The 16,564-nt window shown below is 55.1% G+C and overlaps 1 protein-coding gene across 3 annotated transcripts in view; it reads left to right on the top strand.

The window, feature by feature from the left end:
* SSBP3 (single stranded DNA binding protein 3) overlaps positions 1 to 16,564 on the top strand; it is a 162,283-nt gene that overhangs the window by 128,024 nt on the left and 17,695 nt on the right. Inside the window, exons 6-9 of one of the 3 annotated variants that reach the window (XM_058552500.1) lie at positions 8,146 to 8,226; positions 9,109 to 9,168; positions 13,289 to 13,355; positions 13,467 to 13,543. In XM_058552500.1, coding sequence (XP_058408483.1) covers positions 8,146 to 8,226; positions 9,109 to 9,168; positions 13,289 to 13,355; positions 13,467 to 13,543 — 285 coding nt within the window. The remainder of the gene's footprint in view (positions 1 to 8,145; positions 8,227 to 9,108; positions 9,169 to 13,288; positions 13,356 to 13,466; positions 13,544 to 16,564) is intronic. The other 2 variants (XM_058552501.1, XM_058552502.1) reach the window with 2 other exon arrangements.

Genomic DNA, 16,564 nt, shown 5'->3' with positions numbered 1-16,564 from the left:
AAAATTAAAATTAGAAAGTAGATATAGTACTGTTTTCATTTTCCTTGAGAATTTAAAAAGACCCCAATTTTTTCCCTCTTTAGTCTTGAAAACCATTACCTCTAAGCTCAGGGTCAGCAAACTTTTTCTGTGAAGGGCCAGATTGTAAATATTTTAGGTTTTGTGGGCCATCTCGTCTCTGTCACAGCTACTCAACTCTCCTATTACAGCACGAAAGCACCCGTGGCCGGGACACAAATAAGCATGGCTGTGTTCCAATAAAACTTTGTTTACAAAAACAGGTGGCAGGCCAGATTTGGCCCTGAGCCGTACCATAGTTTGCTGGCTCACCGTGGTGGCCGTGCTCTCGGGGTCCTGTGCTGCAGCTGACCCCAGCCTCCACTCTGGGTGTGCAGTGTGGTGTGGGGGACCGAACCTGGACCTGGGACCCGTGAGCGCACATCCCTGGGGCTCAGTCTTCCTGTCCGTGCGTAAGGCTAGGGGAAGAGGCAGGGAGCAGCATGTGGAGGAACTCCCCGTTAGGTCTTGGACGCCGCCTGTACTCTCATTTGCTATGTTTCCTCCCTTTGTTTTGAAAACCGCTGCCTGCTGATTCTGTGTCTCTGTCTCCGTGGGCAAGCGTGCCTCATGCCTCTTGAGCAAAACATTCGCTGAGCGCCTCCTGGGGGTGTCTTGGCGGCCTGTCCTGGAAGCCAGATTCACAAGTGTGCGTACCTCTCGCCCTTGCTGACTGCCCAGCGCTGTCCCGGCTCCTCAGAGAGGCACGGGGAGAGGGGGCTGTCAGCTGGGGCCTTTGTTCAGACGGAAATCAGTTGAGTTTTTTGCTGATCTTTGCACGGAGTGGACCGCAATGGCTGTGAGGATTCCTGATGTTACCCAGAGGTGACGCTGGGGGGAAACATGTACTGTCCTGCTGCTCTTCCTAACTGATGACTTGCCCGCTGTCCTAGGAAGGTGGGACCACCACTTGCCAGACTCTCCCTGGCAAAACCCATCTCCCTTGTCTGGTGCCCATGGAGGGTCCTGGTTGTTGTGGGCTCATCTCCTAGGCGGCCAGCAGTCCCCTGACTGTGAGCTCTCTGGGGCCGTGCCGAAGCCTGGACAGTTGCTCCACTGTTGGGTGTGGCCCACCTCAGCCCCCTGAGGACCTACCGTGCATGTGCCAGGCCCACGCTGGATGGGCACACAGCTCAGGCTACCTCTGCCCCGAGTTGGTACTCTCAGCTCCGGGCTGAACACTCACACACACACACACACACACACGCACACGTGCGCGCACACCCTCTTGTGGGGACAGAGAGAAGCAGGATAGGAAGGCACCTGTCCAAGCCGCTGCCGAGTTTGTTCCCATGGGTCAAAATGAAGAAATAACTTCCTCCAATGAGCTGCATGTTAAAAGGAGGGAGAATTTCAGGCTCCCCCTCCCTCACCCCTCCAGGTTGTCACCTTCCCGCTCCAGGGAGGCCGTGGGTGGAGGCACACCATGTTGATGGATTTAGGGTGTTAGTGGCACCCAGGCATACCTTGGCCCTCACCCCGGAGTGGGCTTACAGCATTTTCTGTCAGCATTTGTGTCCAAGGAGCAAATTGGATTGTCTGTTGCATGCCTTTTACCGTCTGTATAATTAATGTAATTCTATATTCCCTCAATTAAGGCGACACGCCCAACAGGCGGATTACAGAGGCCACTAGTAATGCAAGTCACCCTCTCCTGCTGCCAGTCGATAAAACCCACCCCTTGAGCCTTGCCAGACCCGTGGCCAGTGTCCCCAGGAGTTGAGAGGGACAGGAATGTGTGGAGTGTTTTGTCTCCTGGCAACCTAAAACTTCAAGTCCCCTTTCCCCAAAGACCTTCTGTGAAGACAAAAGGCAAATTTGGCCTGGGTGGCAATGAGGTAGCATCGGGCAGTTTACCAAGTACCCTCCCGGCTTCCCTGTGAGGCAAGTTCGCCCCTTACAGATGAGCATCCTGCGGCCCAGGGACACAAGGCGGGATTCCACCCCTGGTGCTCTGGGCTTTTGAGGCCAGTGCTCTCACCGCTGGCCACAGCTTGGCCTTGTTTGTGCTCTCTCCCAGGCTTGCCTGTGCACCCAGAAAGCCTGGAATTAAGTCTCAGCTCTGTTTCTCTGTGAGTCCATGATTTCTAGACTTGGGGTCTTGGGGAGTGTGGGGTAGTGTTTGGTGAAAGGAGCAGTGAGTTTTGGAAATATTAAACTTAGCACATAGCTTTTATTACTTTTATAAAATCAATGCAGGTTTATTTTTTTTATCTGATTTTTAATTTGAAGGAGCCATCCTTCATCACCCCCAAGAGTCTTTAGCTCAAAGGACCAACTTGGTCACCCTGTTGGTGCTAACTTTTCTTCCTGGTCCCTTGAACTCAAAGGCTTTAGATGTGCCTACCTAGGGGCTGGCTGACCGTGGCTGTGGGGTCCGCCTGCTGGCTGAGCCTCGCCACCCTGCTCGGGCCCTGCCTGGATGTCTGCGTGGGGTGGAAGGCAGTGTTGCTGCCCTTGAGCCCATGCAGCGGATAAGGCAGTATGTCTGAAGAGGACACCCCGAGTTTGGAGAGCACCTCTGACTGGGTAGAACGGGATAGGCTCCCCGAGGGAGGATGTGTGGGCTTTCAACAGGCTGAGGAGGGCGTTCCCGGCAGAGCAAGTCCAGCTCCCACTTTCCCTCTAATGGGCAGTGAGTGGCGACTGGAGCATGAGGCATGGGGACGGTGGAAGACTGGGGACCTTCTGTGTGCCTAGCGCTGTCAGCTGGACCACCCCCTGCAATATTTGTAGAATATCCCGTGTCCATATGAGGAAACTGGACTCACAGCATGTCCTGGAGGAGCTGGGATGGGCTGTCGGGTCTGTGTAACTTGGGAGCTTTCCCCATCGTGCCACAAGCCCATCTCTTCAGGATGGCTTCAGGTGAAGCACAGGGAGTCATAGGTGTGTCTTACTGATGGTGCTGAAATGCTTTTTCTCAGAGACCTTGGATCCGCTGTGCTGTGGGAACGCTCTGCTCCCACCACATTGATTGATCCTGGCAAAGGCTCTTTCACTGAACTGTCAGTGTCCTGCATTTTACTGGAACGGCCCAGCTTTTGCCTCGATCACACCCATAGTGGAGCCTCCCCGGGCCCTGCCTAAGTGGCTCCCAGAGGCTGCTAGACGTAACACTACCCAAGCTGAAATTGCAGGAAAAAGAATAAAAAGGAAGTGCGGGAGTTACGTACCTCGGGTCAGAGATCTTGGGAACATCTGAGATGAAATGGCAAGTCCACTAAGACAGTCTGGGGCAGAGTGAACCCGGACAGGAAGTGGGCACATTGCCTCCTTCCTTTTCCCAGATTCGGTAGAGGGATTTCCTGTGTTGGGGTCTCCAGGGCGCAGGTCTTCTTGCCGTCACCCCGTGGAGGCAGTGCAGTGCAGTGGAAGAGTTCTGACCAGTCAGGGGGCCCCATTCTCATCCCAGCTCCCTGTCGGCCTCCATTCTACAGCCACTCTGGGCCTCAGTTTACCTGTCACCTTCTCTTGGAGCCTGTGGCAGTTTAAGCTGACACTCGAGCTTGTTTGTCACTGTATCCTCATCCTTCTCCCCAAGTAGCCTGGGAGCTTCCAGGGTGAAGACGAGTCTGATGCACCTCCATGACATCCCCCCACCAAGCAAGGGGCTGGCCAGGCGCACAGGAGGTCAGCGCCCAGGATGTGTACGTGGTGGGTGACTAGATGCGCCCACAAGTCCTTTGGCCTCTGGGATTCGTTCCTCTGCTCCTCCTGCTCTAACATGATTTGGAGGCTCGCATGTGGAGACCGGCTAAGGCTCCCTGGGGCTCTAGAATCAGACTTCGAGGCCTGCCTCCACCACGTCATAGCTTTGCAAGCCTGGGTGAGTGGCTTCACCTTCCTCAGCCTCAGTACCTTGGTTATAAAATGAGGTAATCGATAGCCCTTACTGCAAGGAGTCGAGGATTACGTGAGCTAATGCAGATGCAGGCCACCTCCAGCGTGTGGGATGTGTGGCTCCGTTATTATTGCTATAATTGTTCCCATTTCATGATGAGAACAGAAACGCAGTCAGTGGCAGAGTCAGGATTTGAACCCAGTTCTCTCCAAACCCTATTTCTTTATCTTCAGTGGACAGGGACGTGATATCATGAAGAGAGCCTTGGGCTGGATTAGGAGATGTGGCTCTGCCACCAGCTAGTTGCCTGTGGGCTTGGGCGCCACACCTCTGTCCTGGGCCTCTCTTTTCTCTCCTGTGAATGAAGGATGTTGGAAGAAGGGATGGCAGGATCCGTCAGGACCACCCATCAAACAGGTGACTGTCGGGCAGGTGCCCTTCTCCCGAAGCTTCTAGTGAGGACCCCAACCCTGGTCTAGCCCGATACTCTGTGCACCCCAGCTGCCCATATCCACCTCCTCTATGGCATGCCGGGAGGGTTCATTAGGCAGCACCTGGGACAGGAAGCCTCCGAGGTTTAAAGACGGTCTGGGTGGAGCTGGGCTCAGAGGCCCGTCCTGGCCAAGCCAGTTCCGGATGCACCTATTGGGGTTTTTTTAAAGCTGTCAGCAAGTAGAAGCCAGAAAGGAAGGCCCTGTGGGGTCTTGTCCTCCGTGGGGCAACTCAACAGTATTACGACTCCCTCCTCCTCTCACCTCTGCCTCGGTCCTCCCCACCTGCCCGCCAGATCTGTTCAGAGTTTAGGGAAGAGAGAAGCCAACATCCCAACAAAGATCAAAATCCTCAAACCAGATCCTTTTTTGGTCTGCCTCCTCTGTAGCCTTTTGCCGAAGTGGGTAAAGAGTTGAAAAGACCATAAAATCTGTTTTCTCTAAACCTACCTGCTGGTCTCTTGTTGAGACTGCAGGCTGGGAAGAGAACACTCTTCTGTGGCCTGATTAAACACAGGGCAGCAGATTCCATATCTCCTCATGGGGATGGGCAACACGTCTGTCGTCTTCTTTACAGAAGCAAACATTTCCCCCAATACAGGGCCCCATTCTGTGCTCCTGAGAATGTGCCAAGTGTGCAGGGTCCCTGCCTGTGCTGTGGTGTGTAGTCTCGGGGACAGAGCCCAGAGAGGTGTAGACAGCTCTAGGCCGAGTGGAGGTAGTAGAGACGCAGAAGATGGAGCTCTGGGTGGATGTGGGCGACCATGGGAAGTGGTAGGCTTCTGGCCCCATGGAGGAGCTCCCTGGAGTGCTGGGGGCCGTGCTGGGAGGTGCGTCAGCAGAACCTGGTTGGCACTTGCCCAGGGTGGGAGAGGAGCTTCGTGCCCTTTAGGGGTGAATGCTGAGCTGTATCTTTGCCTGTGTTGAGATTGTGGTGGGAGTTTCTCTCTGGGTGACCGGCTGGCCTGGGTGTCCTCAGTATTCTGAACCCCGGCTCCAAGTCAGAGGGGAGACTTCTGAGTGGCTGCCCCCTCTCCACACTTAACAGCCCGCTCCCCCCTGCTCTCCACAGGCCAGAGAGGTTGCTGGGGCTGGGCTAGGGCCTCGCTGACCAGCCATGCCGGGTCCTTAACTACTCATCAGGCATTTGTCTTGAGGCAACTTGTGCCACATCTCTCCGTTCAGGGACCAGTCACCAGAGCCAACAGGGAGCTTCTGCGGGAGACATAGAGGTCGCCCACATCCACCCAGAGCTCCATCTCACACACCGGCCTGTCCTCTGAACCTCTGGGGGCCCAGGAGCCGTGATGCAGGGCCAAGAGGCAGCTTGGAAGGGCAGGCAGAGCCCTGCAATCTCGGGTTTGGGTATCCGCCCTCAGTAAGGGCTGCCATCGACTGAGGCCCCCGTGGGTGTCAGAGACTCTTGGGTGCTTTACTTAGGTTTTCTCTGATCTGTCAGCGAGTCAGCCACCATAGCCTCCCCTGGCTGGTGGGGTGCACAGGTGTGCAGGACCTGCCAGAGCCTTACTGCTCGCCCTGAGGAAGTGCCGGGCTGTTCCTGGGGAGGGTGACCAATGGTTGGGAGGGAGGAGGTGCTCCCTTCCTGCCAAGAGCCAAGGAACCCACAGAACGCCTTTTGCCCCCTCTTGGCAACTGGACCTCACCCTTGAACCCTCCTCCTCTGGTCTTTTTCTTTTTCTTTTCTTAGGGGTTGGCTTTGAATTATCTTATTTTGTTTACATTGCACCCAAGTTTCATGGTACAAAAGACTTGCAGGTGCAAATATGTCCCGCCTTCATTAACTTCCCCTCCCTTTTTAATTTATGTGATTTCAATTTTCCTTCCCTGTACTGTTAATTAGGGGACCCTCTAATCAGTGCCATTATCACAGTGGTATTCATGTTTAGGAAAGCCGCTAAACAAATGCTTGCAAAATTGCTAAATGGCTAATTAATGTCTGTTAATTAAGAAAATTGCTCATGGTAACAAACCATGCCTTCCCTGGCAGCCGCTAGAAAGACACACACTTGTTGAAATTAGGAGCGTGACAGGTAGGGGAACATCTGCTCCGCAGAGCTTTCCAGAAGTGAGCAGCCCCTCGCTTGGCCAGAAAACTCCAGGCCTGTCTGCAGTGGTGCCCCTGGTTTCCTGGACAGCCCCCTCTGTCTTGCTCTGCACACCTCTTCTCTGCGTCTCTGTGTCCATCCCTCCGCCCCCTCCCAGCTCTGGACCGTGTTTCCTAGGCAGGCAGGAGGCTGGGCAGCCTGGCTTTGGGGGAGAAGACAAGGAAGAAGACCCTACCTGTGTCTCTCAGAGATGCTTTCTCCCTTTCTTTTCTAATTTAACCACACCGGTGTATCCCCAATGCGTGTTTTGAATTTTTATCAAAAGCAGCCTCCAGGGTGACTGCACCGTCACTGGTGGAGAAGAGTGAATCACTGGGGAGCACCAGTATTCAGCTCTGAGGGCCCCAGGTGGCCGGGCAGGCGCTTCCAAGATGGTCTTGTCATGCTTTTTGACTGTGACTTGCAGTAGGAAATACATTTGACATTGTGACCCCATGTACACATACACATGTGTATATTTACAAATGAAATAGAGGTTAATGGAAAATAATTGCCTTACAACACACAAAGTTGGTCCAGTATTTTCTATTCTATTTTTTTATTCTGTTTCAGGTTTTTGAAAAACAATGGTTGCAGCCCACTAAATTGATTTCACCACCCACTAATGGGTTGCAACCCACAGTTTGACCAACCCTGTGGTTTAAGAGAATTCATCTGCCCATCTCTTCTGTGGGGAGTCAAGGTCAGCATAGCCCAGGGCTTCAGCGGTCAGCTTGGAACCGTGGGTGGTGCACCACCAACTAGAGTGGAAAGCCCAGCCCCTCCACCCGCCCACCCAGCGGTCAAAGGCCTCCAGCCCTGATCCCCACTCCTCTGCACATGCCTACTCGAGCTCTGGGCTGCAGGGGTTGGGGTGAGCCTTGGACTCATCAGGCTTCTCATCCTGGCTCTGCCATTTGCCAGTTGTGTGGCCGTGGCCAAGTCCCCTTGTCCCTTGAGATTCAGTTTCCTCATTGGTAAAAATAGGAACGAGAAACCCCAGCACACAGGGCCGTTTTTCAAGTGAAGGTGAATTGATGATCTGCACTGAGTGGGCGCTTGGTAACCGTGTCCTCCTCTTGGTCCCCATTTGTTCGGTCTCTGGCACCACCTCACTTCTCCTGTCTGTTCTCCTTCATCCATCAGGGCCCCTGCCCTCAGTGGCTTGGTCTCTAGGTGCCGAGGACCTGTCTCTGTGCCCCCAGCCTGGGAGCTCCTTGTGGGCAGGCTCTCACCCGGCTCTGCCCATCCCCCATGAGCAGCACTTCCATGCTTTGCAGAGTGGTCCAGCTTCTGTGCGCCTCTGTGCTCTCCGAGCCTGGCTCAACCAACGTATTTAACATGGCAAACTCCGCTCCCACGGTAGGCTGTGCCCGGGCCCTGCTCCTGCGTGCTTTACGAAGGAGCTGGATTTGATTTTTCGTGCCTGTAAATCCCCGTGAGTGTGTTTATCAGCTTCTCTCCCTCCCGCTCGCCGTTTTACACGTTGAGCCAACGACCTCAGCAGCAGCTCGCGCCTCCCTGCCCACCAGAGCCCGCACGCCCGCCGCCCACCCTTCGTTTTGGTTTAATTTTTGTTCTTTAAGCTTCTCCTGCGCTTCTCCATGTGCTGTGATCTATAACCTGCCTCTACTGTCTGGCCTCACAGGGTCCTCCGGGGTCACAGCCCTCGCCGCACGCACAGCCTCCACCTCACAATCCCAGCAGCATGATGGGACCCCACAGTCAGGTACGCACTGTGGCCGCCGCCCGCCGGGGGGCACGGGGCACCAGGAGGACGGCGCCCGCAGAGGAAAAACAAAAATCAAAACGTGCTCTAGCCATTGCCTTCAAGTCTTTATCAACAAGTGAAATTAAAAAAAAATTTTTTTTTTTTTCTAAAGATAGTCTTCATTCCTTGGACATCACACCCAGCTTGGCTATGAAACCAAAAGAAAAGAAAAAAAATATTTCTGTGACCTTGTCAGCGGCCTTTGCGTTTTTGTTTTTTCCTCTCTCACTTTTGGTTTGGTTTTTGAGTTTGGTTAACCATTCGTTTGTAACCAAAGCTGCATCCCCAGCCTGGTCTCTGTGCACTCGCTGCTGAGAAAGCTTCTGCCCATTCCCCCGCATTCAGTTAGGGAGCGCGCTGTCACCCACCGTTCTCATTGTGTCTCCCCCAGAACCCCCGCTCCCCTTCCCCACACCTTGTCGGTGGTTTCTGTGTGTGTGCGTGTGCGCAAGTGTCCAGCTTTGTCTGCACACCCTGAAAACTTTATGTGTAAGTCCTTTTCTGATTTTTTCATTGGCCCTACTGCGAGCAGAGGTCCCCTCCTTGGCCCTGCATTGATGTAACTTCTCTTCCACGTCCCATGCAAAGTCCCAACTGCTGCCCCATCACCCAGTAGATCTCCGTGAGCAGATGCGGAGTTGAGAGTCACATGTGGTGTGTGCATCTGTTGTTCCCTCTGCCCAGAGGAAGTTTTGCCCAGAGGGAAGAGGCCACCGGGAGAAAGAGAGCTTAAAAGATCACTGGTTGTAACAAACCTGGACTTTGAGGAGTGGAGTGCGTTTGTGTTTGTCACCGTGCAGTAACGCGGGCTGTCATTGAACTCATTCCCTGTAATTGCAGCCTTTTATGTCACCGCGATATGCAGGCGGCCCCAGGCCTCCGATCAGAATGGGAAACCAGGTACTGTACCTTTTTGTGTTCTCTCTCCCCTCGCTTGGCCACCCCTTGACCCCAGTTGGACTTTGACTCAAATCAAAATGTGGGGAAAGGATTGGGAGGTGGCTCATAAGCAGGTCCCCAGAGAGGGCCCTGTGTCCGCTGCGTGCCCATGGTGCAGTCTCGGGACCCTCCCAGCATTGCACCCGCCTCTCCTGGTGGGCTGTGGGCAGCTGGTTCGGGAGCTCGGAGGGCAGCAGCAGAAGCGGCCAGGGTGGGAATGCAGGGTTTCAGCTATTCTAGAGAAAGTGGTAATACCCCACCCCCACCCCATTCCAGCCCCTTCTTGGAAAAGGGTCTTCCTCCTTAATGAAGTTAATTGACAACGTGCATTTTTCCTGGAAGCTTTTGAGAATTGCCAAGGCTGGTAAATGTAATCCTGCTATTAAGGGGGAAAATGGCCCATAGGGATGCTTAGATCAGGAGCCTGGGTGCAGCGGAGCAGGACATGTGTGAGTTTTTAAGCAATGTCTGCCTGCTTCCCAGATCCAACTCAAAACAAGAAAGGATTTGTTCCTGTAATTAGAAAAGTGGTCTGCTTGTGGGGAGGGCTTTTCAGCCTGGGGTTGTGTGCCTTATGCTGGCCCATTAAGGTTGGCATTTCTTGGTGGTCTGGAGAAATCGGCCCCCACACCGCCCTCACTGGTTTAGCCTATCCAGGGAGGGGAGCTGGAGAGAGAAAGATGAGTATCCTCTTTTGAGGATAGAGAGACTTAAGAGAAACTTGAAAGAAACATCAGGGAAATTTCTTTTCATGCCAAAATATTTTTTACACGTAATCCTTAGAGTGACCTTGTGAAAGCCCTTCAAAACATCTGACAGTGATGCCAGCACATCTCGCCCTTGTGGCCTGTGGAGCTGCAGTCTAGTCACCAGCTAGATTGGCATTATCTGAGTGTGACTCCTTCCATTCCCAGTATTCTGCAAGAAAGCCCCTGGGTGAAACGACGCAGGGACTACAGAGAGATGCTCATAGCCAGGGGACTGTAATTTTAAAGTTAAATAGCCTATCAGGTTTCCACTTATTTTTTTTTTCTCTAAAAGTCTTTCGTTTCCTGTTTTCTCTGACATGAAGGGGACAAATTTGGACAAGAATTAGAGACTCAACTTTTTTGAGCAAGGAGGCACCCTTGAATACATCACAGATGAGGAAACAGAAGGTCAGAGTGGAGGAGTGACTTCCAGAGTTTCCCAGTGAGCGGGCTCGAGTTGGTCTCCACCCCACCCCATTCATTTAGCTTTCCAAGTTGTGAAAGTTCTGCTCTGGCCTCTGTCTTCAGTGGTCACCAGGCGGGCCTCCTGTGCCACTGCACACATGGGCCCTAGTGGCAATCTTCCCTCTGCCCATCCAGGGGCTCTCCTTGGCCCCAAGTGGCCTCTGCCCCAGGGAGAGAACAGGTGCTTCCTTATCATAATTGTGGTCCTTCCTCCAGCAACTAAGGGACACCAGAGGGAACACGTATGTTTCTGTTTATCAATTAAGCATGAGCAAGTCCCCAAGAGAGCCAGTGGAGAATCAGTCTGTCATCTGCGCTGTGTGTTACAGACCCATTTTCCCCGCCTCCCTGCCTCCCCCCTCAGAAATCCACACTGATTTTCTGGTTTCCTGTGAACTCGAGAAGTTTTTGTCCTCCTGCAGGGGGAGGGAGGAATGTGCTCCTTTCACAGATGTTGCCCCTGGGGGTTTCTTGGAGAGCCTGCCTCTGTTGGGTCTGCTGGGGGAACAGAAGCCTCTGTGCTGCCTGAGAGAGCTCAGCCCTCCCCCATGGCAGATGGAGGCAGCAGAGACGGCGGGACTCGCTCAGGCTCACGTGACTTGCTGGGTTAGGGCGATGAGAGGGGTGCTTAGGGAGACGAGACTGAGGGTCGTTGGCCTGGCCTCAAAGTCTTGCAAGGCTGGCCTCAAAGTCTTGCAAGGCTGGCCTCCCACCTGCCTCCCTGGCTAGAGGTCGGCCCGTGTAGAGGGCACTGCTGTGTTTTAAACGAGGGTGAATATGTGGGTGGTGAACAGTGGGGTTCAGCTGGGTTTAGGAGAGGAGGGCTGGAATCCAGGTCGTCAGGCAGCCCTCCCGTCGCGTCCCAGCAGAGCCCCTGGCGGCTGACTCGGGCAGGCAGCTGAGTGACCATGCAGACGCTGCTGGGATTTGTCTGTTCCCTGGGCAGACTTCCTGCGCCTGCCCCACAGTGCTGTAGGCGAGGCACTGGCCCACTTCAGGAGCCCCTGGGACAGCCCCAGAGCATCTCTCTCCCCAGCAGGCCCACATACGAGCTGTTAATTTTTCTTCTTTCTTATGTTTGAGGGCTTCAGCCTTCTCAGTGCGAGACCCCTTTTCTCTGATCATTGCGTGCCTGCCTTCCCTGATAGAGGAGGCCCAGACTGCCCTGTCTCATTTCAGGGTCACCCCAGTGAGGGAAGGAGGGAAGTGACTCCTGGGTCCTCTCTGAGCCTCTGGGCAGCCCAGCTCTGCTCCTGAGTCCTGACACACAGCAGGGTTAGGGGAACCCAAGGAGGAGCTTCCTGTGAGAACCGGTGGTCAACACTGGGCTACCTGGAGAGGAGCAATTGCTCGACCCCCATGGCTGCTCCATCAGCATTGGATGGGGGCATTCCATGACCTGGAGGGTTCCCCATCCACCTCAGCATCTTGGGAGCCCCCAATCCAGACCCTCAGAGGCAGGCCTTCCCGTGTCCTCTCAGAGTCCTATAACCAGGCTCAAACCCCCAAGTGGGAAGACACAAACCAGCCAAGTGATTTCGAGCTGGAAACTCAGGAAGAGGAAGCAGGGCTGGGAGAAAGCGAGAGGTCAGAACGGCTAAGACCCAGGGGCTGGAGAGCAGACTCAGCACCCCGGGCAGAGGGAAACTCTGGTGCCGGACTCCACGTGGTGAACGTCAGGTCCTCCCCAGGCTGGTGTGGCCCTCCTGTCAGCTTTGCCTACCCGGGGCACATCACACACCTGTTGTGAAGCTGCACAGTGAGGACTTGTCCCTTCGCTTCCCACCACCTCATTCCAGAACCAGTTTGGAGTTCACCATTGGGCCAAAAGCAAACCAGCTGCCCCCTCAGCCATCCCCACCACAGCGGTCAGGGCTGGGGGACCCTCGGCGGCTGGGATGGGGGTCCCTGTCACAAGTGCCCAGCCTTTGAGAAGCACTGGCACCTGCTGCTTTCACAGAGGCTTATCTCTCAAAGCCAATGGCAATGCTTAGTCCTAAGGCATGGGGTTCTAGAAGCAGACTTTTCCCCCCAGCTCTGCTTCTCTTTTTTCAAATTGCAGCTGAAATAACTTCAGTCCTAAGTAAATCACTTTTAATAGGTTTTCACAGCGGGTGTGCCAGGCATTCACTCAGGAAACCCGTGGCACCCTGTGCTCACCTCCTTAATAGTACTCACACCAGCTTCTGCCACTTGCCTCAGGCTTTGGGGGCAGGTTCTCCTTCAGCATCCTGCCCGCCCCTCTCCTAGAGGCCTCCTCTTCTCCCTGGGGGCCGGGAGGTGGCGTGTCACATGGTGGAGGAAGACAGAGTCGGGAGCCCTGAGTGCTCATCCCAGCTCTGCCAGTGGGTGACTGGGGCTGTTGGCCTCCAGGCCTCAGTCTCCCCATCTAAATCTCAAAGGCCAGAGTCCTCCCCCCATAGTGAGGATTTTAGCTGGTGGGTCTCTCTGTTCCCACAATTTGGAGGTGAAGATAAAATGAGTTAGGTTTCCATGAGGCAAAGGAAAGAGAGGGTTACACCACAGTGGCTGGGGCTCAGGTGGTGAGAGCAAGGGAGCGTGCTCCCTCTGAGGGGCTGTGGCTGGCGCACAGCCAGAGCGGGATGGTACACAGACCCACAGAGACAGCAGGGCAGTGGTTCCTCTCGCCCGGATGAAGCCTGACCCACCCGTGCTGCGGTTTTCCCTAATGGCAGCTCGAGCCCACCTCCGCTCCCAGGGGATCTTCCCCCAGCCAGCAGGCTGCAGGAATGGTATCGAGGTGGCCCCAAATGCTCAGGTGGGGAGCTGGGGCAGGCAACTGCGTCTCCCTCTGTCCCCCAGCTCCGGGGAGCAGCCTCTCAGCTCATGTCTCACATCTCTTTCAGCCTCCAGGAGGAGTTCCTGGGACACAGCCACTGCTGCCCAATTCCATGGATCCCACACGACAACAAGGTAGCTGGCAGGGCGGGGCTGCCGGGGTGGGGGAGTCGGGAAGGGCTCCTCCTTCCCCTCTGTCTGCCTCTGCCTCCTGCCACCTCACAGCTCCCCTGTTCTCTCACGCAGGGCACCCCAGCATGGGAGGATCAATGCAGAGAATGAACCCTCCCCGAGGCATGGGGCCCATGGGTCCTGGCCCACAGGTAACCGCCTGTCTGTCTGTCTGTCCATCTCCGTGGCCATCTGTGTGCACCCGCCTTCTCTCCTCTTTCCACAGTCTGTCAGTCTTTCCACATCTCTCAGCTCACGGGGGTGAGGAGACAGGGCGTGACCAGGTCCCCAGCTGCCCTCTCTGCCCACGGCTGGGCTGGCCCCACCACAACCAGGAGCAGCCATTCCCTGGCAGGTGGCAGGCAGAGGTGAGGGACCGCCAGGGAGCTGGAGAAGAGGGGCCTCTGGGCTCCTTCTGGTTGGCAGACCCTTCCAGGAGAGGGGTGTGCTAGCATGTGGTGTGAGGGATTCAGAATGTGGGGGGCTGGTGCCCAAGCAGTGTTGTGGGTCCTCCAGGAATCACAAAGCCTCCCACTCTATGTGGATGGACTGGAGCTAGCTCAAGGGGTCACAGGCAGGACCCAAAGGCGGGACACATGAGTGGCGGTCCTAGCTCTGCCTGCAACTCTGCCTGCCTTGGACGGATCCCTGTGACCTCTGTGAGCCCCAGAGGCCTCGGTTTTCCTATCTGTGCAGTGGGGATGAGTCTTTCCATGGTTCTCAGCGATGCCATCCCTGGTGAGAGGAGGCCAGGCTGGCCAGGGCCCCAGTACCCGCTTCACCCAGAGCTTTGGCCGGTTTCAGATACCAGGCTCCTGTCTAAGATTTCTTTTGACCGGAGGGACTCCATTGCCAAAAAGACAGTTTAGAAACCTCTAGAAGAAATTATTTCAAGTGCCCTGTCTACCTCTTTACAGAGCCAACACATGGGTCACTCCTTGTGACCCAGCCGCATACCCCACAGGTACAGGGTCCCACAGGACCATCGGGCAGGGGTCTGAGGCCATTCCTGTTCTAGAACCTTCTCAGGATTGGCTCCCACTTTCTGAGGTATGAGTGTGGCTCTGTGTCCTACAGTAGCCGTGGTAGAGTTTGCTGTGTTCTGCTCTCCTTGGGAATTCTCTGGAATCTGACCATCTCAGAAGCTAGGGGTCTGAGTGAGGGGAGGGGAGTCGCACACAGAGCAGGGGGGTTTGTTCTCGGGTGTTCTTCCCTTCTTTTCTGCCCTACCTGGCAGCCCGCTTGTCTCTCCCACCCCTACTTGTCGATGTTTGGGTTCTCTGGGCCCCTCCTCGGGTTTCCGGTTTCCTGGGGTGAAGTGGTGCCCCCGCTCACACACACGTGCCACCCTTTTGTGGGGAGAGGTGTCTGTGCACCCCGTGCTCCTCCGCTCTGTCTGGAGTTGAGTTTACAGCACACCCAGCCCGCTGCTTTCTTCTCGGTGGTGCTGCAGCATCTGTGGTGTTGAAAGGTTTCAGGGAGGTCTTTGTCTTCTGTTGGCCCCATAATCCTAAAAGGAAGCAAGCCCACACCAATCGCAGCTCCACTTTTCTTGTTTTTTTCTTTCTTCAAATCCCCAAAAGCTTGTACTTTTGCCAGCTGCTTTTAAGCCAGCAGAGTGACCCCTTCCTGCCATGTGGTGTCTTGAGCTGACCTCTGCAGGGACGCCCGGCCGAGGAACCCGTGGGGGTGGCGGGGTCTGAAGCAGAGCCTTCCCTCTCCCGAGTCTCCCTCAGCCTCGGCCACACATTAGGAATACTCTTGGTGTAGAAATCGGCAGTGGCCTGGGACTTCCAGAACGTCCCGCGGGATCTGGGAGATACAAGATGATGGAGCTGGGGCAGGAAACCTTCATTCCTGCCTTACCGCCCACCCCTCTGTGTTCTTGGAGGCTTAGCAGCTGCGTCTGTAAAATGGAAAGGAGACCAGTTGTAGGGTTACCCAGAGGAGGAGGGTCAAGTTCCTGGTGTGACGCTTGGCGCGGGGTAGCCGTTAGGGAGCAATTTATAGTCCAACTTGGGGGCTTAAAACCAGTGTTCAGGATTCTAGTTGCTTGGGTTTAGTGATCGCTTTTGGTTTCTTTTTTATTTTTATTTTTCTGGCAAAGGCCATTAATGGTTTGTTAAGCCTGTAGTACTACTGAGGTTCTAGAAGCTGGCATTGGACGTTGTCAGACTGGCTGAGGGCAGAGTGCTCTGGAAGTTGAGGACTTCCTCCTGCCGTAGTGGGTGTGTCATCGTGTCTGTCCCAGACCAGCGGTCCGGCCAGTCTGGCGGCTTTAAAGAGGTGATGGTGCTGAAGGCTGAGGTCTTGCCGAAAAGGGCCTGCTGGGCCCAGTGTGGCTCTCCTGGCCTCCCCGAGCAGTGTGCAAGGGTGGAGCTGCCCCGTGGGCCCTGAGAGGGTGCCCAGAGGGGAGGGAGATGCCCTCTGACCCTCCCCACCCCACCCACCTCGGGGGCTCTGAACACACCTCTCTGGTCCTTTATTTTACTTTGTTTCATCAATAGGAAACCTTAAAGGGCTTTTCCTGTGTCTCCTGTACCCGCTGGGTAGGATGCAGTGTTAAATTCCAGAGCCGAACCTCCCCAGAGCAGCTCAGAATGTCTGCGCCAGCCCCTCCCTGGGGCCAGAAAGGCCAGGCGTCATGTGGGACTTGGCTTGGGCAAGGTTGGGGTGTGGGGTGGATCACAGGGTCTGGGGTCAGCCGGGAGCAGGCACCGCAGAGCCTGGAAGTTTTAGACCCCAAGGCTGAGGGTGAGGAGAGGGCAGACTCTCCCAGCGGCCAGGAGGGGGACCAGCTGAGAACTTAGTGCTAGAAAACATGGTTCTGGCTGCAGTTCAGCCCGGTTGGGCCTCTAGTCCCCTCATCTGTGAAATGGGCGGTTGGGAAATGACCTCAGGAGCTGTTGTGGGGCTGGGTGAAACAGCAGCTGTGAGACACACAGCTCAGCACGGGCGCCTTCAAGGTGTTCCCCAGATTCCGTTCCCTCGCCAGGTCCTGGGCTCAGAGAGGGGGCCTGTGTCTGCCACAGCCCGGGCTGCTAGGAAGGGTGGCCAGCCCTCCAGGCAGCCTTTAGTAAGCACCACTGCATGCACAATGCTGTGCTAAGACCAGACACAAAGGGGGGGAACCATCAGCCTGTTATTCCAAGCAAGGAATAAGGTTGCTAATA

The sequence above is a fragment of the Diceros bicornis genome, chromosome 13 (assembly GCF_020826845.1).
Source record: "Diceros bicornis minor isolate mBicDic1 chromosome 13, mDicBic1.mat.cur, whole genome shotgun sequence".
NCBI classification, from domain to species: domain Eukaryota; kingdom Metazoa; phylum Chordata; class Mammalia; order Perissodactyla; family Rhinocerotidae; genus Diceros; species Diceros bicornis.
This window is presented reverse-complemented; position numbering and strand designations above follow the sequence as displayed.